General features: G+C 40.1%; 1 protein-coding gene across 1 annotated transcript in view; it reads left to right on the forward strand.

Moving 5' to 3' along the window:
• The window catches only part of LOC139728638 (dynein axonemal heavy chain 8-like), a 130319-nt gene that overhangs the window by 72079 nt on the left and 32556 nt on the right, over window positions 1-25684 (forward strand). Inside the window, exons 43-61 of the mRNA XM_071639576.1 lie at window positions 903-1037; window positions 2002-2163; window positions 2834-3080; window positions 4632-4873; window positions 5534-5674; window positions 6730-6973; window positions 7806-7948; window positions 9400-9534; window positions 10001-10123; window positions 10806-11019; window positions 11768-11874; window positions 12535-12698; window positions 14505-14697; window positions 15302-15424; window positions 16805-16935; window positions 21312-21465; window positions 23472-23636; window positions 24469-24695; window positions 25413-25635. Coding sequence (XP_071495677.1) covers window positions 903-1037; window positions 2002-2163; window positions 2834-3080; window positions 4632-4873; window positions 5534-5674; window positions 6730-6973; window positions 7806-7948; window positions 9400-9534; window positions 10001-10123; window positions 10806-11019; window positions 11768-11874; window positions 12535-12698; window positions 14505-14697; window positions 15302-15424; window positions 16805-16935; window positions 21312-21465; window positions 23472-23636; window positions 24469-24695; window positions 25413-25635 — 3273 coding nt within the window. The remainder of the gene's footprint in view (window positions 1-902; window positions 1038-2001; window positions 2164-2833; window positions 3081-4631; window positions 4874-5533; window positions 5675-6729; window positions 6974-7805; window positions 7949-9399; window positions 9535-10000; window positions 10124-10805; window positions 11020-11767; window positions 11875-12534; window positions 12699-14504; window positions 14698-15301; window positions 15425-16804; window positions 16936-21311; window positions 21466-23471; window positions 23637-24468; window positions 24696-25412; window positions 25636-25684) is intronic.

Below are 25684 nucleotides of genomic sequence, written 5' to 3' on the forward strand. Positions count from 1 at the left end.
TCAAAAAGGGCATAGGATAATAAGTGACGTACAAGTATCTTTGTAAATATGCACAAGCCAGTGTCATGATGATTAGCATTTAGTGGCCACTTTCCAGTAGGCATTTAGGCATCTCCTTGACTATGTAGCTCGTGCAATGATAGGCTAGTGTCAGTTTGGTGTAACTCAAAACACAAGTTCTATCTATCTATCTATCTATCTATCTATCTATCTATCTATCTATCTATCTATCTATCTATCTATCTATCTATCTTTCTATCTATCTATCAACCAATCAATTTCTATCTATCTTTCTATCTATCTATCAACCAATCAATCTCTATCTATCTACATGTATCTATCTATCTATCTATCTATCTATCTATCTATCTATCTATCTATCTATCTATCTATCTGTGATGAGCTTTCATGATGTGTTGTCTAATTGGATGATAGAATGAATGCACCTATTTAGTCTACATGCATGTAGGTACATTTTGATTATGTGAATTCAAATACAGTCCGTGTGTTTGACAAGTGTTTTGTAAGTCACAAAAGAGCGTTGAGGCACTCAGTGCAGATAGAGGCAGGGGATGTATGCTGTTGTTGCCACATGTAAGATAAACTATGCCAAGAATTTGTAAGCTGTCTGAAAATTAAGATTTGCTGATTTATTTTCAAGGCATTAATTAATGATGAGTATCCAATGATGGATGAACCATTACCTTAATTTGGATGCTTACACAGATGCAAATCGGTTAAGTATTCTTTATATTCATACAGTGTGTAGGCACACATTTGCATATGGCACACATGTTATATTAAATACAATTACATTGACACACATGCAATGTGCAGAAAATCAAATGAATGACTCTATGGATGTTGACTTCTACATTATCATTGTTTATTTTCGCTTGTAGGTTCATTATGACTTTGGCTTGCGCAACATTTTGTCAGTGTTGAGGACTCTGGGAGCTAACAAGCGAGCCCGCCCTGAGGACAGCGAATCCACCATTGTCATGAGAGTCCTTCGCGATATGAACCTGTCCAAGCTGGTAAGCCGTATTCACAGAGCTGATTTTTTGTTTGATTTGATTTGATTTGATTTGATTTTTTACATGTATTTATTTCAACACGGTAAAAAGCCTGCTATCAGCTTTGAAGCTGTTTTTCAGCAAGGCTGTGCACAAAAATTTACAAAACTAAATAAAAAACAAAGAGTAACAGGTACAAGAATTTTAGTCTCACAGAATCTTTTAGCCAACAAATTTAAAGCAATTCTACTCCTCTTTTGACAAAACTTTATAGATTAAGGGGTTCATATCTCAATTTGTAACAGCTGAATGAGGTACTTGTCGTGTGCCTGGGCGAATGACGAGAACGCATGCGATTCAAGGAAGGTGTGCCCTGGAGAATGATTCAAATGCATGTGAGGCGTGTGTTATACTTACATATGTATGACCCTTGCCAACTTTCGCATTGTTCTCCCGTTCACACATTCCTCGAATCATGTGCTTTCAGGTTGTTCTAATGGGCACACGATAAAATCATCACTATTAACTCGTTGAAGACTTGTCTTGAGTATACTTGGGCAGTGGGTATGGGAAATGCGTGTTGTGCAAAATCAGCCCATCCTCGCTGGGTTAACTTGATCTTGACATATACACACTGTAGATGTGAAAACAGTTATTTTATGCAATATTGATGAGAATAACTTTTCATTTCATAGTGTAGAAGATACTTCTCCAGTATTGCAATGTGCCATATGATTTACTATCTAATGTGATACTGCAGTTCTAGTATGTATGGACTACACCAGTCAATGTGTTTTTGTCATCTACAATTTGTATGTGAAATTGTCCAAACAAGATGACCATCCCATTAAAACCACATCAATCATGCAGTCAGTTATAGCTCCCCATAGTGCAAGTTCACAAGACTACTATATACCTTTCTACTTTCATCTCCCACACACTACCCACCACTCATTCTCCGTTCCATCCTACTATTCATATCCAGGTTGATGAGGATGAGCCCCTCTTCCTGAGTCTGATCAGTGACCTCTTCCCTGGCATCCAGCTGGACAATGCCACTTATGAGGAGCTGCAGGCAGCCATTCAGGTCCAGGTGGACGCAGCCTGCCTGGTCAACCACCCCGCCTGGAACCTCAAAGTTGTACAGGTATCAGTATTAACCTGTTGAAGACTAGTCCCCAGAATACTTGGGCAGGTGTCTATGGAAAATGTGTGTTATATAAAAATAATTTTTAGTCGTCCTCATACAACGGGTTAAAAACAGGATAATTATTGAGCTGCTGTGTCTACTCCAGGTTGTTACTTGTAAAGTCTTCATGAAATGAGTAAAAGTATCTTATTCCTGTCCGGGACTGTGCATCACAAAACAAAACAAAAAACTTGCGCACCCTGATTTTGTGTGAGGACTCAAAATAGATGAAAAGGGTGAACCTAGTCAATCTTCATTTTTTTTTCTTATATTTTTAAAACAGCAATTCTATGTAATTCCAAAATTTTGGTTCATAAAACAATCGGAAAAGTGTGTTCTAGCAGCTCGTACTAAACACTATTCTTTAGAGTAATGTAATTAGGTATGTCTTCTGTGTACAAATGTAAACAGAAGATTCAGTGCTGACACATGGAGCTACATGTATGACTCAATGCTAGTCTTTTTCAGCAAAACATTTAGAAGTGATTTATTACTTTCATGTGGAGCTACCTATAATATATGATAAAGTAGCCTGACCTAATATCCACAAGAAACAAAGGAAGTATGCCTATGTAGTTGGCATCCTCCAGCTGGTGTTAACTCTATCATTCTCAATGCTCCCTTGCAGCTCTTTGAGACCCAGAGGGTGCGCCATGGCATGATGACCCTGGGCCCCAGCGGGGCCGGTAAGACCTGCTGCATCAACATCCTCATGAAGGCCATGGGCGACTGTGGTGCCCCCCACAAGGAGATGCGTATGAACCCCAAGGCCATCACGGCCCCACAGATGTTCGGCCGATTGGACGTGGCCACCAATGACTGGACAGATGGCATTTTCTCCACGCTGTGGCGAAAGACCCTGAAAGCCAAAAAAGGTTCACGCCCCACTTTTTCTGTTGACTTGCTGTAGGTATTTATAAGTATAATGCATGTGCTGTTCTTTGAGCGCATATGGAGATGGTGCAGTTAAGAAGGAAAAACAGAAAAGCCCTCCATATACATGGTGTTTCCACATACTGTCTGTGACCATTGATAGCATGTGTTGGTCATCAACTTACCTATCGACTCTTACAGTTTGGAGATTATTGGTCTCTATTATAGTTTGGAACACAGGTTCATCTGCTGATCTAGAGTTGTACTGGAGAGTCAGACATTTAGGTATTCAAGAATGTATGTATGTAAATGTGGTAGGGATAGCTTTGAAATGTTTTCTTCATCAAAATGCAGAGGTGTCAGGAAATTGGTTTTCTTTATGAATAGAGATTATCCCTTTTTGGTCGCCTTGACCTTCCTGAGGCATATTGCTGTACATGAGTTAGTTGGCTTGCTAATCTAGGACTTGGCCAAGTTTGAATGGGTAACATTTTAACCCTTTAACCCTAATCAGGCTGGGTTTTTTTGGCTATGCTATACCTGGGGGGGAAGGGGGGGCGGATTCCGCCCCCCCTTCAGATCTCGCCTATGGAACGCGCGATCGCGCCGAAAATCGGCACACGCGACGCCCGCGACGTATTCCATCAAAATGTATGGTTGCTTTCTCCGAAAAATTTTTCTTATATTTTATATTAATTAATTATTGTAATTTATGCATAAAATCAGTTTTGGGCTCTAAATCACGTATTAATGCTCCAATTAAGCTAATTTCTTTTTAAAAATGTTTCTTGTATCATTCTTCTGAGACATAGGATAAAAAAAAATCTGTATCGAAATTAATTTCTTATGTATTTTATTGTTTTTTTGAATTTCTTATTTCCTTGGTTTTTGACCTTTTGTTTTTGTTTGTTTTTTGGCCAAAATTTGTCACAGACATTTTTCGAAGCATTATTATGCTAAAATAAATTAATTTCGGCCATTCTAAGTGAAGATATGAATTTTTATGTGAATTAATTGAAAAAACACAATTTGCTTTGGATTTGTACACAAAATCACGTTTTGGAGCAAATTTGGGGTTGACAAGTTTTTTTCGAACGGGCGTCGCGTCAAAACGGTACGCGCGGGCGCAACAATTTGGGTCTCAAAAGTTGCGCGATGTACTTGAAAGAAAAAAGTCATAAAACATCGCGGCGGGAGCTTATCGCGTTGCGAAGATATTGCGCGAAACGTCGAGGGGGGGGGGCGGATTCCGCCCCCCCAGCCTGATTAGGGTTAAGGACGAGTCCCGAGTATACTTGGGCAGGAATCTATGCGAAATGTGTGTTGTAGCAAAATCAGTCTGTCCTCAACGGGCTAATGCTGTATAAAAACTAACAAACGAACAACTTTGGCAAGCTATAAGTATCTTGGAACATCACATAAAGGGGTTAACCCATTGACGATGAGACCCGAGTGCACTCGGACAGATGTCTACAGAATATTTGTGTTACAGCATAAATCAGCTCGTCCTCAAAAGGGCTAATCAAACTTTCTGGTTTAATATATCCTGACAGGCGAACACATCTGGATAGTCCTGGATGGACCAGTGGATGCCATCTGGATCGAGAATCTCAACAGTGTGCTGGACGACAACAAGACCCTGACGCTGGCCAACGGCGACCGCATCCCCATGGCCCCCAACTGCAAGGTGGTCTTCGAGGTGCACAACATTGACAACGCCTCCCCGGCGACCGTCTCCAGAAACGGCATGGTCTACATGAGCAGCTCAGCCCTCGACTGGCGGCCCATTCTTCAGGTAGGATTCCATCACCTTCATGGCCACATTTTAGTGTTCGCATGAAGCATTTACTAAAGCCTCACTGTATGGCAGCGCATGTGGTCATTAATTGCTGCGTTACTTTAGTGCCATACTGTTCACTCATTCCCTCCAAATTATCTCCAAATGATTAACATTACACAAACCCATTGAATATGAGTATCTGTAGATGATGATATTGTGATGTTTAAGTGATCTTGAATTCTGATATATTTTCTTTGCATAAAATATTAGTATTTATTGTTTTCCTTTGTTTTTCTTTTATTAAGCCATACCGGGTCAAATTATCAAATCCCCCCCCCCAAAAAAAAAAACCCCAAAAAACCACCAGATAAAATGAAAAATAAATAAATAGTGTAACATGAATTTTCATCACCTTAGGTGGCAATTGCAACCATTGATTATTTAGCACTCTTTCCTAAAGTTATGTAGATTACAGGATCCTCCTCAAATACAAAATTTACTTCTGTTTTTTTTTCTTATTTCAGGGGAAATTATTAATTAGGTTTGATTCTTGCCATAAAACGGGAATGAGTCTTATTTTCACCGTGTGTTTTTGAATTTCATATGCATATACCTCTTTTATCAAGAGAGTAAATAAATTATCTAGTAGATTTCTCTGTGCTTGTAAATTTGTAGAGCTGGCTAAACAAGCGACAGGCAGGTGAGGCCTCCATCCTCTTCGATCTATTCCACAAGTGCTTTGATGATGTCTACAAGTACGTGTCGCTGAATCTCTTGCCAAAGATGGAGACACTGGAGTGCAACTTTATCAAGCAGGTATTTTTCATAAGAAAACAAAAAACAAAAATCAAAACAAAAAAGAAAAAATGAAAGTGAGATATTATTGAGCAGATGGGTGAAGATGTGGGGTATTTTGTTCAATTTGTCTCCCTCTGTGCAAATGAAATTTGTAAGATCGCGACTGCTAATGCACATTTTTAAGATGACAGGTTTGATTCCCGCTGGTTCTTTTCTTTCCAACATGTTTATTAACAGTGTAGATCAGCAGTTGCAATCTTACAAATTTCACTTACGTGTACAGAGGGAGATAAATTGAAGAAAGCTCATACTCTCCCCCCCCCCCAAAAAAAAAAAAAACAAAACAAAAACACAACAACTTTTCAGATGCCCTGAGGGTCATGTAAAGACCTCCTGGGGGATAAAACAGCAATCCCCTACCACTAGATAGTATATTTAATGGACCATCCCTTCTCACAAGGGTCATATTGACTTGCCAAATGGATAAAAGATCCCTAACCTTCATTGTTCGAATTTTTGGAATGCCTCCATAGTCTTTTAAAGTCTGTTCACTTTTTGGAGGACTCATTGATCCATGACCAGTAAATATTTGTGATACTTCATCATACCCCTTCTGTTGACTTTCTGGAGTATCCATTGATCCATGATTAGTAGATATTTCTTATACCTCAACACCCCCTCCACATAAAGGGTTGCCTACATGCTGGAGAACTTCTTTCACCAGTGATGAATCTGTCAAGGCCAGTAACCGGCTCGCTGACTTGGTGATCAAGACTGCTGATGCTCCTTAACCTGTTGAAGACTAGTCCAAAGTACACTTGGGCAGGTGTCTATTATCTGAAATGAATGTTATCGCAAAATTAACTAGTCCTCAAGAGGTTAATAGCTCTGTAAGCTCTTTGGTTCCCCTTCAGCTGATAAGATGGAACCGTTTAAGGTTCATTGATAATGCCCAGACAATTATTCTCCCCCTCCCCCAAAAAAATGAATGAATGAAAAAACATTCCGACTTGCCGAGAGATTACTGGTGATCCTTGACCACCAAAATATTCATATGACCTGATTCCTGACAGGCTGTCGACCTCTTGGAGGGTTTGATCCCTGTCCGCGACGAGCACGACCACAGCACGCTGCCAGCCCCGCACCTGGAGAAGCTCTTCATCTTCGCCCTCATGTGGAGCCTGGGGGCGCTGCTGGAGCTAGAGGACCGCGCCCACATGGAGGCCTTCATCGTGGCTCACGAGAGCAAGTTGGCCCTGCCTCCCATCGAGGAGGGCAGCAACCACACCATCTTTGAATACGTTGTCACCAAGGATGGTGAGAGACGAGTTCGAGGAGAGATGGATAGATGGAGATCTAATGCACTGAGTGAAACTTTGTTTATTTATTAAGAGATTGAGATACAATGTATCTATCCTTGAGATTTTATCTACATTAGATGTGGAATTGTTGACCGTGAGCAGGTCAAAGCAAAACATACACAGGAGAATGCTATAATGGGTGTAATGCAAATAGTAGCAGAGATGCTAGGCAAGCATTCAGAATATATATTATATAGATAGGAAAGGTAGATTGAAGAAGGTACATGGATGAAGTAAAGATGGCTGATATATGGACGATGGATGATAGACAGATGATATATAGGTGATAGGTGGATGGGAAATAGATGATATATAGATTGTACATGTAGATGGTGATTGATAGATGGTAACTAGATGGTAGGTAGATTGTTAACAGTAGATTGCAGATAGATGGTAGATGGATGGTTGATAGCTGGTAGTTACATGATTGATAGATGGTAGATAGATGGTAAGTAGATGGTATATAGATGGGAGATACATGGTAGATACATGTATAACTTGTAGATGGTAGATAGATGGTAAGTAGATAGTGTATAGATATTAGGTAGATGGCAGATAGTTGATAGATATATGGTAGGATAGATGGTGGATCAATGGTAGATATATGGTAGATGAATGGTAGGTAGATGGTGTAGATAGGTGATAGATGGTAAATAAATGGTACACAGATGATTCACAAATGGTTAGGTAGATGTGATAGATGAATACACATACAATTGCCATTTGTACCTTGACCCGTTTGTGTAAAGTAATCTTACATTCACTGACCGCCATTCCTGACCGGACAGGTGCCTGGGAGCACTGGTCCAACCGAGTCCAGGAGTACATCTACCCTGATGACTCTGTCCCTGAGTACTCCTCTATCCTGGTCCCCAACGTGGACAACGTCTGCTCTAGCTTCCTCATTGACACCATCTCAAAGCAGAACAAGGTTTGTTCAATGTGATTCCATGACGTTTGTTTCCGTGACAATTGTTCACATGAAATATCTGCACGCTATAAGCCAAACATAAATTGTACCCACAAACATAACCCTAACCCTAAGTCCTTGGAAAAAAAAGAGAAGACCGGAGCAACTGTCGTAGGAGCAAATGTCATGTCAGTGTTCAAAGTACAGCATGGTGATATAGTATCATATTTCACAAGTATTGCTTGTCAGATGATGCTGGCGAACAAACGACATGTAACATTATTTTCTCCTGCAGCACATGTACAATAGTTTTGATCATCCCTAAGGTGGGAAGTTACAATTATGTAAAGTCTGTTTCTTGCAAAGGATGTATTGTAAGGCTAGAAATATTTGCGGCATAATTTTTTCGCAAATTGGAGCTGATGGCCCTTTTTTACGGCATGACATTTTTGTGAATTGCCACTGGCATCCAATGCATTGCAGTGTAGGCAAGAACTTTCGCAAATCTTTGCTCTCACAGCATTGGGAAATTAGAATGCACGCCAAAATTTCTGTCGAATACTGTATGCATATTGTTATCCTCCTGCTGTGGTTTCTGATTGCAAATTTACCCACTTACAAAATTTTGCTGCAAGTCCCTGTTTACAAAATATTGTGCGGGCAAAAATATGTGATGTATACAGTTTCGTGTATTTCCACGGCAGCTTTATACCTGTGATTAGATTGATTCTGTCAAAATTTATTTCATCATTGTTCCCCCCCCTCAATATTGCTCCTGCAGCATGTCAGTGCATTAGGCAAAAAAAAAAAAAAATTGTTGTATTGGCGTAACCCGCCCGACCCTAAAAAAAACCCCGACCCTGAACTTTTCAACAACAAAAAAGGAAATACATCGTTTTTACCGAGAGAGGGCGCGATATGGGTTTGCGAACTATCAAAGATCGAAGATTTTATTTGATATTATTCGGTTTGTCTGTGGCGCTGGGTGATTTAGCCCAGGAATTTGTTCGTTCGTATTCCGACCGGTATGTCGTGACGACTTTTAAACCGGTGATATAACAAACTTTGGATGCAACAGACCCTCTCTATCGAATGGGGTTTTGTTAAATATGAGTTTTACACATAAAATACAGGTAACGTTAGCAAAAAAAAAAGAAAAAAAAAATCCGCCCGCCCGACCCTATTTGAAAATCTCATGTTACGCCAATACAACATTTTTTTTTGGGGAGGGCCTTATGATGATTCAAGGCATATGTAGTACTACACTCACACATGCATGATTTCCTCAATTAAGCTGAAGACGAGATTATTTTGTGAAAGAAAGTGCACTCTTTTTGCACATTTTTATATGAGTTGCTACATCCAGATGAAATCTATTAGCAAACAAGGAATATTTGCCTGAGAAGGATAAGACCTAAAAGCTGTGATTTGTTACAAGCATGGTTGCTTGTGTTTTACTCTTTGCTCTGTAGGCAGTGCTTCTGATTGGTGAGCAGGGCACAGCCAAGACTGTCATGATCAAGGGCTACATGTCCAAGAACAACCCGGACATTCACATGAGCAAGAGCTTCAACTTCTCCTCAGCCACCACGCCCATGATGTTCCAGGCAAGTTTTCCCATCACCCCTCCCTCTCCCGTTTCATGGACGCCTGCACTCATCTTATACAAGTTCTATATCTCCTCTCCTTTGTTTCTTTGTATTAATGTGTAGTAAGGTATCTACAAGAGTTATTAACTTTGATGCTACAAATCACTGGTAAAGAACGCTTGTGTTTCAGGCTCACTGTCTCATTTCAGAGATAGCAGGTGGGATTGGAAGTTTTTAATTCCTGTTTCATGGTGTTCAAGGTTCAGAAAAAGTTTTGTTTAGTTACATTGGACAAATCAGAAGGAATAAAGCAAATAAGCCAGGACATAGAGTGACACATTTGTATGGACAAAATGCCGTCACATTTCCCTTGTGCCCTACCTTTAGAGGTACAATTGTAGTTCCTTTATACATATATGTATGTGTGCATTGGAAACCTGACTTGACAGGAGATATGTACTCATACGTTTTTTTTTTCCTACAGAGGACCATTGAGAGCTATGTGGACAAGCGCATGGGCAGCACGTATGGACCACCAGCTGGAAGGAAGATGACTGTCTTTGTGGACGACATCAACATGCCCATCATCAATGAATGGGGTGACCAGGTACGAGGCTTATTGGGTTGTCTTCCTGGTAGCCCTGTAACTGATTCAAACTTACCAGTATCAAACCATTTACTATGCTATGATTGCCTGCTCTCATGACTGACTCTTTCTCTGACTCAAAACAGAGATAAAGATGGTGACTTTGGAGAACAACTTCTGAGAAATGTACACCTTTGCCCACATTCTCTTCAAGGAGGTTCATTTATGCCAGTAGCTAAACTATGATTAGTAATCACATTGTGGCAGTTCAAAAGAATACATACAGATCTTTCCTATCTGATTAGAAACAAGATTATTCAGCAGGCTTTATCATGAACAGGAAAGAAAAGAAGAAGGAGAGAAACAACAAACTTTTGAGGATTCCTAGATATCTATACTGCTTGTAAAATCATGCACTTGTATCATTTGCATTGGTCTGTTGTATGACGCTGTAAAGCAAGAATTTTTTTCATGCATGAAAATTGCGCAAATTTTACGAGGAGCCAGGATTCATGAAAGTATAATGCACGCAAACATATTTTTGTAAACACTGTAATGTACTCGTACTTGTATTTTTTTTCATGGTCGGCAATTCACGAAAATGTCATGCCACGAAAAATGCTGTCGGCTCCATTTTGAGAAAGTTTCACATTGTAAACATTTTTAGTCTTACGGTATTTAAATCCCTGACGTGTCTTGGCAGGTGACCAATGAGATTGTTCGTCAGATGATGGAGATGCGTGGCATGTACAGTCTGGAGAAGCCTGGCGACTTTACCAACATCGTCGACGTCCAGTTCATCGGGGCCATGATCCAGCCGGGCGGCGGCCGCAACGACATCCCGCAGCGCCTCAAGAGGCAGTTCTCCATCTTCAACTGCACCCTGCCCTCCAATGCATCCATCGATAAGATCTTTGGTTGGCTTCTACTTACCTCCTCCCAGCTGTGTCAGGCTAATTATTAGTGCTACATATCTCACAGTAAAAATATACTGTCAAGAAAGTTTGACTGTTCGTGCAAAGCATGTACATTATGTAAAACCCAAGAGGACAAGTATTAAATTTTTGTTTACAATAGCTGTCAAGTCTTTGATTCTAATCTTAACCCGTTGAGGATGGGTCCCGAGTATACTCGGGCAAGCATCTATGGGAAATGCGTGTTGTAGCAAAATCAAACCGTTCTCAATGGGTGAAGAAGCTTATGAAAAGTAACCTTAACAACTTTACATAAAAAAATGAGAGAGAAGGTTGTGTAACACTGTACATTGCTTTACATCATCCAGCCATGTACCATGATTCATAATAATGAATATTATGATTTTTTTCAGCAGATCACAGAAATTTGACCACATGCCACTAACGTGCAAACCATATGAACACTGAGGTTTGATGCTTGTCACACAGATCTGTCACATTTTTGCCAACAGGCACAGTTTGGCATACTAAATGGAACAAATATCCTTTTTTAATATCAAGTCAGTTAAAAATACTAAGTCTCTGAAATCACAGGATCTGTAAATTATGTTTGTGGTTGAGGGAGATAGATAAGGCATGCAATAACATTGCTTACAACTGTAGCAGACAAATTGACGGAGATCTATCCTGCTTCCATATCGAGTATGCATGTGTGGATTGAGGTCTGTAATTTTCCTTTCATCTTGACCAGGCATCATCGGTAGTGGATACTTCTGCCCCGCTCGGTTTGACACCACTGTCGTGGACCTCATCACTAAGCTGGTTCCGCTGACGCGCGTCTTATGGCAGCAAACGAAGGTAAGGATGCTTCACAGCATGAGAACTGCATTTGCCCAAGAAGTGTCAATATTTTGTTTCAAATACGGCATTGCACTTGATTTCAGATATCTATGCTAATTTTAATGGTGTTGAAATTTAATTGGTGTGCTGTCGGGAGAAATTACATGAAGTATAATTTCACAATGTGCAATATAAATTCCCATGCAAGATCTTGTACTTAAAAGCATCTAATCTAACCCAGCCTACTTCTCTGTTGTGAAGGTTGTGTAACAACTATTGTACTCAGAGGTAGAACTATATGCCTATTCAATAGTTTATAGTTATACTGCCTGGCAGTCACCTTGTGGTTTACATGGCTTTACCTTTGACCAATCAGAAGCCTAGAATCTTAAATTTTATAGTAAGGTATGTAAATGTTACTATATTCAGTCAGTGTTTGCAAACCTATCTACATGAACATATACCTTACATATATCAAAATGTGTACTTGCACAAATGCATAGACCATATAACCACATACATGTACTATTCAAATTGAAATGGCAATTTACCACTGTCTGATCATAGAAGTGACAAATCTCATAAACCATGTTTTGTTTTGTTTTACTTTGGTTTTTCTCCTAAAATCATGATATACGATAGCATTCAAATATTTTGGAACTTTTGAAACATTTGTAGGTGAAGATGCTGCCGACCCCAGCCAAGTTCCACTACATCTTCAACCTGCGTGACCTTTCTCGCATCTGGGAGGGCATGCTGCATGTGTGCCGTGAGGAGTGCGAGGACGAGGCCACTGTCTTGGCACTCTGGAAACACGAGTGCACCCGAGTCATTGCTGACAGGTATGATCAAGACAGCAAGGCTTGGTCTTCTGCTGAGACCCCCAACTTGTCGGCCTAGGCGCCCAAGTTGGCCATGGCACCGGCGTGTGCAGAGGGGCGCGCGCGATTGCATGCAGGAACGATGTTTAGGGCAGAGCAAGTGCGAATTCCCCTCTGGTAGGGGTTTGCAGCGTGAGGGGCAGTGGAGAGGCATTCTGTACAGGAAGGTCCCCTCTGTAGCCTGCTTGAACTACAGAGAGGATATAGCCATCATTCGTTATGTCCCACCAGGCAGGGGCATAGGCCCGCAGTCCGCAGCCCACCTCCCCTGGGATTCCAAGGGCTCGGGCAAAGCCCTTAAAGTCACCCCTACCCTTGGGGAAGGGGCGGGTACCTGAGTGGGCTGAGCCACGCCCATGGCTTCTACCTTGGGCGGGGTGCTGGTGGTACTCGCTGGAGGTGTACAGCTTGTATTTCACAACAAAATCCTGTACATGTACAATTGTATATCACTGGACAAAAAAACATCAAAATCATCAGATTACAATTCAAAACATATATATGTGACCCGCTACAACAAAAGGATCCGAAAGTCAGGGGAGGTCAATTTTCTGAAAATGGCATGACATTATTCCCTTACTCTTCTACTCTAATTTCATATATAACACAACTCATAAAAGTACTCGGTTGCGGAGATATCGATGATTTTATTAGCGCGTGTCAAATGGTCAAGGAAATCAGAGTTTCGAGGAAAAACGCCTTCAAAGTTTTCCTTCCGACGCTATCATGATTAAGGGGAGGCGAGACAGTTTTCATTGCTTGACAATAGAAGGCATGCTCCTAGTGACCTCCGCAATGTTCATGCAAGCTTAGCGCCAGCGGTCTACACACGACCAATCAGTAATTAAGATGCCTTGCACTGACCAATAAGGGCTCTCCCTCGTTGCTAGAGGTGGAGTCTAGCTGCGGCGCTAAATCCAAATCTTTGGACACGTTTCTGTTACGTTGAAAGTCAGAAAATCATGGCCCAGAAAAACGCTGATTTCTTGCCTTTCCTTTAATCATTTCGCTTCAAAATTTCGGCAGATGATAGACAAAACATTAGACTACAAAATTATGTCAAAAACAGAAATCCGATTCTTTTGACCAATTTTGATGATGTGACTTCAAACTCCATTTTCTCGGCTCGGCCGTCAGCGACTTTAATATCCTTTTGTTGTAGCGGGTCACAAATATGCAGTGCTACAAAACTAAATGCAATGATATCAGGGTAAATCGACAAAACAAGGCCATCTGTGAGTAAACAACGGAACCAAAGCTTAGTGGCATTACGAATAAAAGTGTGAAATATAATGGAACCAACAAAAAGCAATGCTTGTAAGTACAAGTCAGATCATAAGGTTGAATGCGTTTCATATACACTGTACATGTACATAAGACAAAATTAGCCATGAGAATATAGATGCTCAATATTTTTGCTAATATTTATAATAAACAACAAAACTTACAGAAAGAAGAAAGAAAGGTAACTGTGCCATGTTCACTTCACTTAAAACAAAACAAAACAAAACAAAACAAAACCAAACAAAACAAAACAAAAAAGCCTCTTTGGACTCCAGGGTTGAGAAAAAGAGTATTAGGAGGCCAAAATAGTGTCAAACTGAATCCTGATCTGCCTGGATGCCAAAGATCGAAAAACAATATTGTCATTAATGTACAGTAGATAAAACAGATCCATTCGAAGCTAGTGATCGAAACCATCCTGAAGAAATTCTCACACAGTGAGTCTTCTTTCTCTCCTTCTTTCCCTATTACTGATGCCGACAGGTTCACGACGGATACGGACAAGGAGTGGTTTGAGAGCGCCTGCTCCAGAGTGCTCAATGAGAGCTTGGGACAGGCCTACCTATCCAAGCTGGCCAAGGAGCCCTACTTTGTGGACTTCCTGAGAGACCCCCCAGAGCCCACGGGAGAGGAGGCAGATGATGCCAACCTGGAGGCGCCCAAAATTTACGAACTTGTGAGAATGAGCAGCAAGGGCAAACATTCTGGGTTTTTCTTCTTCCAAATCTATATAACTAATATGTATTTTTGTTACCCTGGGCATGTAATGAGAAGAGCTGTAGAGAAAATGCCAAGCTTTGCTTTGATGTTAATTGTGTTAAAAGTCTATGATTGTTTTCCTTTCAAAATAATGACCAGTAGCTACATTATTGTAGAGGCATGACTTTTGCACACAAAACAGTGATAGAAACTTAGAATTCACTAGCAAATCCAGTAGGTAATACCGCTTGAGATAGTCAATCATCACATAAAATGCCAGCTACATACGACAGGAATGGAATCGTGAGAAACACTTTCATTGTACTTTGTGAATTTGGCGATTTCATCGATCGGTTTTGGCGGGTTTGTGGGTTTGAGCAGATTATGCGAACTTGGCATGACGTTGACTGAGTCGGGCATGCAAACGTGGCACATAGAGAGTTAATGATACTCGTATTTCCTATATCCTTGTATACCTTCTTTCCTTTTCCCTGGTACATATTCTGTTGCTTCTTTGCTGTCAATGCATTATCCAAATGTTCAGAGCTCCATGTAAAAAATCCACACCCTCCTCTTCCCAGGTTCCCACCCTGGATTTCCTCTCAGAGAAGCTACAGCTGTACATGCTGCAGTACAATGAGACTGTGCGTGGCGCCCACATGGATTTAGTCTTCTTTAAGGACGCCATGACTCACTTGGTCAAGGTAGGACGCCAGGGGCCTGCCTCACAAAGATTGATTATAACATAGATCTTACAATTGATGGGATTCAAAAAAGTTACGCTCAATCTGCTGTCAAATTTTTGCTTTAAATCAAGCATAAATATCTGTGTGAGACATACTTGGAATCAAAATTGATTTGACGCTCAATTTGCTGAGTTAGGCTCAACAAGATGAGCTTGAGATCAATTGTAATTCTTTATGTAGCATCCCCCAGATGTGATGATGAAATCAACCATCGTTTTCCAAAATCATTCAAGAAAAAAAAAACCCACAGTAACATAAAGTACAGAAAAAAACAAAACAAAACAAAAAACTAACCTCCCAGCTGTCACATGGTACGTTGTTATATGTCTGTAGTCCATATGAATGTTGTATGCTTCATACCTTTTATGTTTTCCAATTTTACTCGGATGAAGATTCCGCAGGGATGAAAAGCTCAGTTCCCTTTAGACTCAGAATGATTTTCATTAGGTGGGAGTACTATAGTATACCTCAAAAGGTCCCATGCTTCAAACTTTTCTGATATATCTTTAGGAATTATGTTTAAATTGTGACATTTGACGTGACCCTTATACTGACAACACAAGGACTATAAGATACTTTCTAGCCCTCTTTATGTCCAGTAATAACACTGAAGAGTCTTTGTATCAATTGATCAATGTTAACTACTAATCTTACATCACTCAAAGTTCTGGCTAAAATTGGCAAACATCTACCCGTGGACAATCAAAGTTGACTGATAGAAGCTGATGACAAGATTACTCAGTTCGCCTAGTGAAAAATTTAAAGAGCTCGACCCTATCTGTGCTTTGTTAGCTTGTTTGCGCAGATGTCTGGATTAAAATCATTGCCAGTAAGTGAAGATACGAGATCCTCTTCACCTATTGAGGACAGGCTGATTTTGCTTTACACGCATTTCCCATAGACATTTGCCTGAGTATTCTCGGAACTCATCTTCAATGGTTTAGTCTCTGTTGTGTCACCATCTCCCTCTTGAAGGACGGAGACACATGTAAAAAATATATGGCAAGCTTATCAATCATAAGAGGAATTTCACTGCAAGCCAGTTAGAAAGCATGGCAAGTTACAGCTAATTGCCCGGGCATGTAAAGGTTTAAAGCTACTGGTTGTAAATTTATAGTCTTCATGTTCTAGACTATGGATGCAATATTTAGAACACACCAAGGCACATTACAGCTGCAGTTTCACTCAGCTGTGGTTTCACTATCTGTGGATGACTGGAATATGCCTTGCCAGTTCTAATAAACCTGGTTAAAGTCATCTGAGATCAGACTTTTGTAGATATGCAGACAACAGTCGGCAAACTGTTGATACAAGGAGTGGTTTGTCTTCCTGCTGCAGATTTCACGCATTATTCGCACCGACCGTGGCAGTGCCCTCTTGGTCGGGGTCGGTGGGTCCGGGAAGCAGAGTTTGACTCGTTTGGCTACCTTCATTGCTGGCTACAAGATCTTTCAGATCACCCTCACTAGGTAAGCCCCTTGAGGATTTCTGCCGGTAGGGCTCTGAATCCAAGAGATGTGTTTGTTCGTTGTCTAATACATTATATTGTTTGAGTATACACTGGAAGAATATTGATAGTGCTTGAGGAAAGTAAGCTGTTCTGTTTCATTTTTTTTTTTTTTTTATATCAAAAAGAAGTATGGCTGAAGAGTAACAAGTTCTTTCAAAAAGTTTGACTGACAAGTACGGTTAGTGTTGAAACTAACATGTTACACAGTTGTTGCTATAATCCTAACTTACAGTTTGATGATATAGACATTCATATACAGGTACTGTCTATATGTACACGTACGCATACATTGTATGTGTACCTACATATAAGTTTATATCTGAATGTATACATGTACATTGTATATGTTCAGACATCCTTTCTTGTTAACGTGCTGAGGATGGGCTGATTTTGCTATAACACAATATTTCCCATAGACACTTGCCCAAGTATTCTCAGGACTTGTCTTCAACAAGAAAAACATGATGTATGTTAATCAATTTGAAATACTATAAAGTGCAGCGCATTTACACCTGAATAACATTTAGTTAGTGCCCTTCTCTCAAACCAAATTCCTTGTTGCACAGAATGAATGAAAATTGACTTTACGTAGGATAATTCATACACTGACATTATAATAACCAACAAGTAGATTTGGTTAATTTCGCATCTCCTGAAGATGACTGCACGTAATGTATGCCTTATGCCATATTTCTAGGAATGAAAAAAAAAAAAATCCATTGAAATTTCTGTTAATCTACACTTACCTATTTGATACTTAAAGGTACTGTTTACCTTTGGGAGCAGTGATTTAAAAAATGTTTGAGTTATCACATTTGATGCATATGTGTAGGTCAGGTGTATCACAAAACATCCTACAATCTACCATGTAAAAATTTTACAACAAAGCCTAAAATATAAGGAGATATCACCATTTTTTTATGAGTACACCATAAGTGTAGACAGTTAAGTCTAGACATAATTTTGTCATAACTGTTGTTCTTTTTTTTTGTATATTTAACAATACTTAACTTTTAACTTTTATTATACTGACTAACATTTTTGCATTGTTTCTATCCATAACTCATCTTTCAAATCTATTTTGAAGTACTGAAGCTGGGTTTTTGTTACATCTGCAAATAGTAAATAATGCCTTTAATATCTAAAAAGGTTAAATTAGATTTAGCTGATTTCATATCTACTGAAGATGACTAGCACCTACATGCCTTATGCTGCATTTCTAGAAATTCACACAATTTCCATTGAAATCTCTTTTGATCTGCACCAAGCTGTTTGGTACTTGCGGTGTTCAGTGTTTGCCTTTGCTTTCGTTTTCTATGACATTCACTAATCAGCAGTTCTCTTGTTTGCCTCAGCGCATTTGTTTTTCCTGTTTTGCATGTTTAGTTGCTTTGTTCAGTGAGTTCCCATGTTCTGGCCAGAGATTTTGCTGACATGGTTGCCGCTGGCTGTGCAGAGTGATAAGGGTAAGTTTTTCAGATTTAGTTTAAGGTTTCTTGTGTAATATGTTTGTGTTATATTGGAACGTTTGCTACTTCGCTACTTTACCTAAGCTGAATTTGAGAATTTATGGTGCTCATGTGATAATGTGGGTTCAAGAAACTCTGCACTTCTTCATATTCCTGAATCTCCGTGCACACGCTGTTTATGCTCCCTGGAAGTGCATGGGTGATTGACCAAAGTGTGGGGGTTGTTTGGAAGGGGCATGATATTACTTGTTGTTGTACCCGTAAGTGAAAAGGATCACAAGATATTTAGTCTTGATCTGTGAGAATGACCTAATGTAATAACAAAATTGTTCCTGGAGCTCAAAAGTGTTCTTTACGTGCAATCGAGTTGCTAGGGAATGTTTGAGCTTATCCCTAAACACTTCATATGTGACCCGCTACAACAAAAGGATCCGAAAGTCGGGGGAGGACAATTTTCTGAAAATGACATGACATTATTTCCTTACTCTTCCACTTTAATGTTATTTATAACATGACTCATAAAACTACTCGGTTGCAGAGATATCAATGATTTTATTAGCGCATGTCAAGTGGTTTAAGAAATCAGCGTTTCGAGAAAACTACCCTCAAAGTTTCCCTTCCGACGCTACTGTAAACGTGGAAATTTTCGCGGTACATTAATTTTCGCGGATTTCGCGCTACGCTCGGCTAGCGCGAATTCAAAAACGCGCGAATATATCTTCACAATTTTCTACGCACATTTTGAACGGGATGAATTGTGTGCGCTTCATCGATGATCCTGCTATGTAGTACAATGTACAGGCATGTTTACGCTACTAGTACTGTGCGAAGAGACGATACCCTAGATTGCTGTGTACTGTAGCATGCATGTGTGCACCGCACGCATCGATGCTACAGTCCCCCGTGACTACGGTACTAGAGTCACAGCTGTACTACGTATTTGAGTGCTTGTACTCGCAGTCGAGCCGCTCGCTACGTCGCTTGTCGTACGCTGGCATAGCAAGCTATGTAGCAGAGGCTTTGGATGAAAGCAGTGAATGTGTACTACAGTAAAGTAACCTGCTGCGGAGCACGAATTTAAGAACCCGCGAATACGTTTTCGAGCCGCTCAGCGCGAAAAATTAATCGCGCGAAAATATTGACGTTTACAGTATATCATGATCAACGGTAAGCAAGAGTTTTCACCATCTGACAATAGAAGGTACGCTCCTAGCAACCTCAGCAATGTTCATTCAAGCTTAGCGCCAGCGGTCTACGCACGACCAATCAGTGACCAGGATGCCATGCACTGACCAATGAGATCACTCCCTCGTTGCTAGGGGCGGAGTCTAGCTGTGGCGCTAAATCCAAATCTTCGGACATGTTTCTGTTCCGTTGAATGTCGGAAAATCATGGCCCAGAAAAATGTTATTTTCTTACCTTTCCTTTGATCATTTAGCTTCGAAATTTCGGCAGATGATGGAAGATACATTAGACTACAAAATTGTGTCAAAAACAGAAATCTGAAAGTTTTGACGGATTTTGATGATCTGACTTCAAACTCGATTTTTTCGGCTCACCCGTCAGCGACTTTAGGATCCTTTTGTTGTAGCGGGTCACATATTCACATTTTTCCTCTAGAAAGGACTTTGGTGATAAGCCTTTCTTTAAAGGACAAGTTCACCTTCATAAACATAAGGATTGAGAGAATGCAACAATATTAGTAGAACATATCAGTGAAAGTTTGAGGAAAATTGGACAATCGATGCAAAAGTTATGAATTTTTAAAATTTTTGTGTTGGAACCGCTGGATGAGGAGACTACTACAGCTTGCGAGTCATATGCGTACAACAGTATAAAGAAAATGTAAAAGAAAATTCAACATATTTTCACTTTTTTCGCATAATAAAAGAGCTCTTGACTTGCCTCTTTTCTAAGGCAGGGGGAATAATATTACCCATAACATTTGTCGGTAACGAGTCAGGGGAATGTGTACTTTTTTCAAAAGATGGCATTTTGCGAAATTCTCTTTATATTTTCCTTATATTGTTGTACGCATGTGACATCTAAGTTTTTCATACACTGCAGTAGTCTTCTCATCCAGCGGTTACTGCAGAAAAACTTCAAAAATTCATAACTTTTCAACGGATTGTCTGATTTTCCTCAAACTTTCAATGATGTGTTCTACTAATATTGCTACATTCTCTCAATCCTTATGTTTATGAAGGTGAACTTGTCCTTTAAGACACCAGACACACAATGAAAGAACCAGTGGGATAGAATTATTTTGTGAATGTGTGCTTCAAATTGGAAAATGCTATACATAGGTGATATACTTTTTATAGGAGACAAGATAGACAGCTGTGTTAGGTCTACAGGAAAACAGAATCTTTCATTTTTTGAATTGCAGCCTGTGTAATTAGTTATCACCATAGTAAATTAATGGCAAAATGTGGCTTCTTGATGAAGTGCATCATGGTCTTCCTGAAAGATTTCCTGATTCATGATGTACTGTATGCGCCATATATTTCGTGAGGATTTTGTGTTCATGATTTTTTTGAGTCGGGTGTTATTGCTGATGTAGCAACACATGCACAAAAAAAAAATAACTGTGATCTCAATGTGAATGTGACGTGCACACAATACGTTTCACTGTTCAGTACTGTACTCCACAATCGTAAATTTAACTACTCTTGAAATTGTCAAGAAGTCCCAACTCGTGAAAAATTGGACTCGAAATGGAGTCGAAAGGGACTAGAGCCTGAAAGATTAGAACTGCTAGATATACACGTATGGCAGAAAATTCTGTATTGGTTATGGACATCACATTGTAATACCCAGTGGCTAAATTTTGAGAGAAGTCTGTTGCGATATTTGGTCAATGCAGGTCATATAACGCAGGCAACCTGATGGATGACCTCAAGTACCTCTACCGTGTGGCTGGTGCCGAGGGCCAGGGCATCACATTCATCTTCACTGACAATGAGATCAAGGACGAGGCATTCTTGGAGTACCTTAACAATGTGCTCTCATCGGGAGAGGTACAGGCATCACTGGTTTACTGCTCTTTGACATCTACTTCATCTCGCATTACTTACCTATCCATTTAACATTTGCTTTTCTGATGCCAGTCAGAATCAACCCCATGGCAAATGGTAAATGGATGGGTAAGTATAAAAGCTTACTCGTAGATAAAATGTTCGATACCAAACATACATTTCATTCACATTCTTGTGTTCATGTTCTTGGTTCTATGCTTCTTGTGCTCCTTATTGTCCCCGCCGAACGAGTTCGAGCAGGGGACTATGAAACGGGCTCCGTACGTGTGTGTGTCCGTGTGTCCGTCCGTCCGTCCGTCCGTGTGTCCGTGTGTCCGTCCGTGTGTGCGTCCGTGTGTGATCAAAATCTTCAATTTGCTACTTCTCTGTCATTTATGAGCCAATTTTGATTCTGTTTGCTTTATATGATAGCACTACATGGGAGCTTTGAAACTTCTACACAGAATTTCAGTCATGACCTTTGACCTTTGACCTTTGACCTATATTGTACATTTTGCTACAAAATGCTACTCCTTCGCCATTTCTAACCCGATTTTGATTCCGTTTGCTTTATGTGATGGCACTAGGTGAGGGCTTCAAAACTTCTACACAGAATTTTGACCTTTGACTTCTTTGACCTTTGACCTTGATTTTTGACCTGTATTGTACATTCGGCTACAAAATGCTACTCCTTCGCCATTTCTAACCCGATTTCGATTCCGTTTGCTTTATGTGATGGCACTAGGTGAGGGCTTCAAAACTTCTACACAGAATTTTGACCTTTGACTTCTTTGACCTTTGACCTTGATTTTTTGACCTATATTGTACATTTTGCTACAAAATGCGACTCCTTCGCCATTTCTAACCCAATTTCGATTCCGTTTGCTTTATGTGATGGCACTAGGTGAGGGCTTCAACACCTCTACACAGAATTTTGACCTTTGACTTCTTTGACCTTTGACCTATATTGTACATTGGCTACAAAATGCTACTCCTTTGCCATTTTTAACCCGATTTCGATTCCATTTGCTTTATGTGATGGCACTAGGTGAGGGCTTCAAAACTTCTACACAGAATTTTGACCTTTGACTTCTTTGACCTTTGACCTTGATTTTTTTACGTATATTGTACATTTTGCCACTAAATGCTACTTCCGGCGGGGACATATGTTACGCACCGCGTAATTTCTACTTTTCCTTGTTTTTTCTGGTTTCCAAAGCTTATACATCCATTTGTTTTATCATCATCACTATACCGCATGTCCCCAAAAAAATTACAACGGGACCCTCCGCAATGATAACTTTAGAAATAGTGAATCAATCCAAATACAATTTCAGGGTATGAAACTATAACTCATTGCCCACATCTTACAGAAAACCCCATTCGATTTGCTTCAGTAGTCAAAGAGAAATAAGGAATTTTGTAGAGCTTGTCAGAAATCTCTACCCTCCAAGTTCTGTCTATTGTTTTCACACACAAGAGCATCCAAGCGCTAAACTTGGAAGAATCAGACTCATGACATGCTTTACAACAATCCACATTTCTCTGTGACTGCTAAACCAAATTGAATGGGGTTTTCTGCAAAATACAGCTAACATGTTGTATATTAAGATCCTGAAGTAGCATTTGGACAGTTTAATCATATTGGGTGTTATCAATGCGAAAATGCGATTGTAATTTTTTTGGGGACATACAGTACCGTGTGTATGATTGTGAGTATAGAATCTCGATTGCACGTTTATCAGTTTACAGCTTTCAAATCGATGATGTCAACTTTAGGACACATGATCTGAGAAGGTAGATTTGATGTGAACTTTAGCCGTAAACTACATTGCACACAATGTCAAATGTAGCTTTAGGCATTGGTTCCAAGCATATAAATCGGTAACGACATAAAGTTGAACTTGAACTTGAACTCTCTTTTTATTACCATTGAATCCTGTAATACCCTGACTTGTACCCACCTGCCTTTATGAGTGGTGACATTATTTGCCCCCCTCCCTCCTCAGGTGTCCAACCTCTTTGCCCGTGATGAGCTGGATGAGATCACCCAGGAGCTGATCTCTGTCATGAAGAAGGAGTTTCCCCGTCGCCCGCCGACCAACGACAACCTCTACGACTACTTCATCTCCCGGGCCTGCAAGAACCTCCACATCGTCCTCTGCTTCTCCCCCGTAAGTTTGTGAATTCAATGTAAATCGCTGGAATCTTGCCATGGCTTTTATTGTATATACACACCTGCACACAGGCACTGGTTCGCGATCGACGGTCCCTGACCAGTAGAAATCACTGTCGGGCCAGTAATTTCTTTAGAATTGGACCAATAAAAAATGGAAAAACTGGGTACCAACTGGTCTGACTGAAAGGTCGGACAAGTAGAAAAAATGAGTTAGTTTGCAGCCCTGTTATATACATGTATACACCATATTTTAAAAGCTTTTGTGATATACCTATTGCATTTCATATCATCTTTTTTTTAATCATCTGATTTTAAAAAGTATCAGTGATTTCAGCTTGTGCTTGTTCCGTCAGCTATTGTTTGTTCTTTACTATTTTTGTCATGCATTTACAACGGGATAACATTATAAACAAAATAGAAAGAGATTTCAACATATTCTTTTTTTTCAGCATTATGCAAGAGTACTTGACATACATTTTTCAGAAAGCGGGGCAAATAATGTTACCCTTGAAATATATCAGTAGCAAGTTGAGATATCTTCTTTTCAAATTGAAAAAGAAAGATTTTGTGTAGTGCTTGTTATATTTTCTTCATATGGCCCTTCACGTCACAAATTGTTGTAGTCTTTTCATCCAGCAATGGTGACTCTGAAACTTTTAAAATTCATTACTTTCCATTGAACTGTCCAATTTTCCTCAAACTTCACTATTGTATTCTACTAATATTGCTGCATTGTTACATTTGACTTTCTTTTTCCTTTTCAGATATACCCAAAATATGATATATTTCCTTCTCTCCATCTCTCTTTCTCTCACTTTTTTGCACAGGTTGGGGAGAAGTTCCGGAACCGTTCCCTGAAGTTCCCGGGCCTGATCTCTGGCTGCACCATGGACTGGTTCACGCGCTGGCCCAAGGATGCCCTCATCGCGGTATCTAACCACTTCCTCTCCCAGTTTGAGATCGTCTGCCCCACCGAGACCAAGCTCCAGGTGGTGCAGACCATGGGGGAGGTGCACGACGGAGTGGCCACTACCTGCACTGAGTACTTTGAGAGGTTCGTATCCATCCATCACTTGGCTTGTGTGGTAGCTCAGTAAAGATCCGTATTTTGTAACCTCTTTATGCTATTGTGCGTATAGGTCCATTGCAGATAGACCGCATAAAGATGACCACTGTATGCACCATTTATTCCACAGTGGTTTTATTTTTTTCACAAACTGTGCGTGTATATTGATATTTATGATATTACTTAGTGTGGCAAAGTATTGCCTTCTGCAACATGAATGCAGTATATATATTTTCTCCAAGGTGACAAATACCGACATCATCTTCACTGAGCAGGAATGGTCCTTGCTCTCAGTATCTTGCTGTCAGGTTGTTTTGTCCTGTATCTCATGATTGCTACCTTAAGTACTGCTCGTTCACTCAATATGAATGAATGAATGAAATGCCTTCTGCATCATACAATTTTTTTGTTTACATTTTTTATTTGTGAAAGGATGTTTATGGCAGCTTATGCACGTTATCACAATTAAGCGCTATTTATCGCAATTCAGAACACGTCATTACCTTAGGAAAACATTCAGAACTGAGTTCTATAGATAAGTACATATTTACTGGCTATTCCACTTGTTGAGTCCTTTGGGATACAGCAGTAGTAAGTGATGGATTAGTCATGAATTGCTATCACCAACATTTCATCTACCATGCCTCTCATTCATCCAAAAAATACCCCCCCCCCCAAACAAAAAACCAAAAATGCCAAAAACAGATATCGTCGTCAGACTCACGTGACGCCCAAGTCCTACCTGTCTTTCCTGGACGGCTACAAGAGCATCTACCTGGAGAAGTACTCCGAGATCTCAGAGCTGGCGCAGCGCATGAACACTGGGCTGGACAAGCTGATCGAGGCCAGCGAGTCGGTGGCTGAGCTGTCCAAGCAGCTAGTGGTCAAGGAGAAGGAGCTGGAGATAGCTTCCAAGAAGGCTGACAAGGTTAGGGCAAAGTCCTGGAATGCTATTTCTCTCTCTCTTGTAAGCCCTA

Source organism: Diadema antillarum, unplaced genomic scaffold (genome assembly GCF_040938485.1).
Source record: "Diadema antillarum isolate AM-2024a unplaced genomic scaffold, OU_Dant_1.0 seq00000188_RagTag, whole genome shotgun sequence".
Classification (NCBI taxonomy): Eukaryota; Metazoa; Echinodermata; class Echinoidea; order Diadematoida; family Diadematidae; genus Diadema; species Diadema antillarum.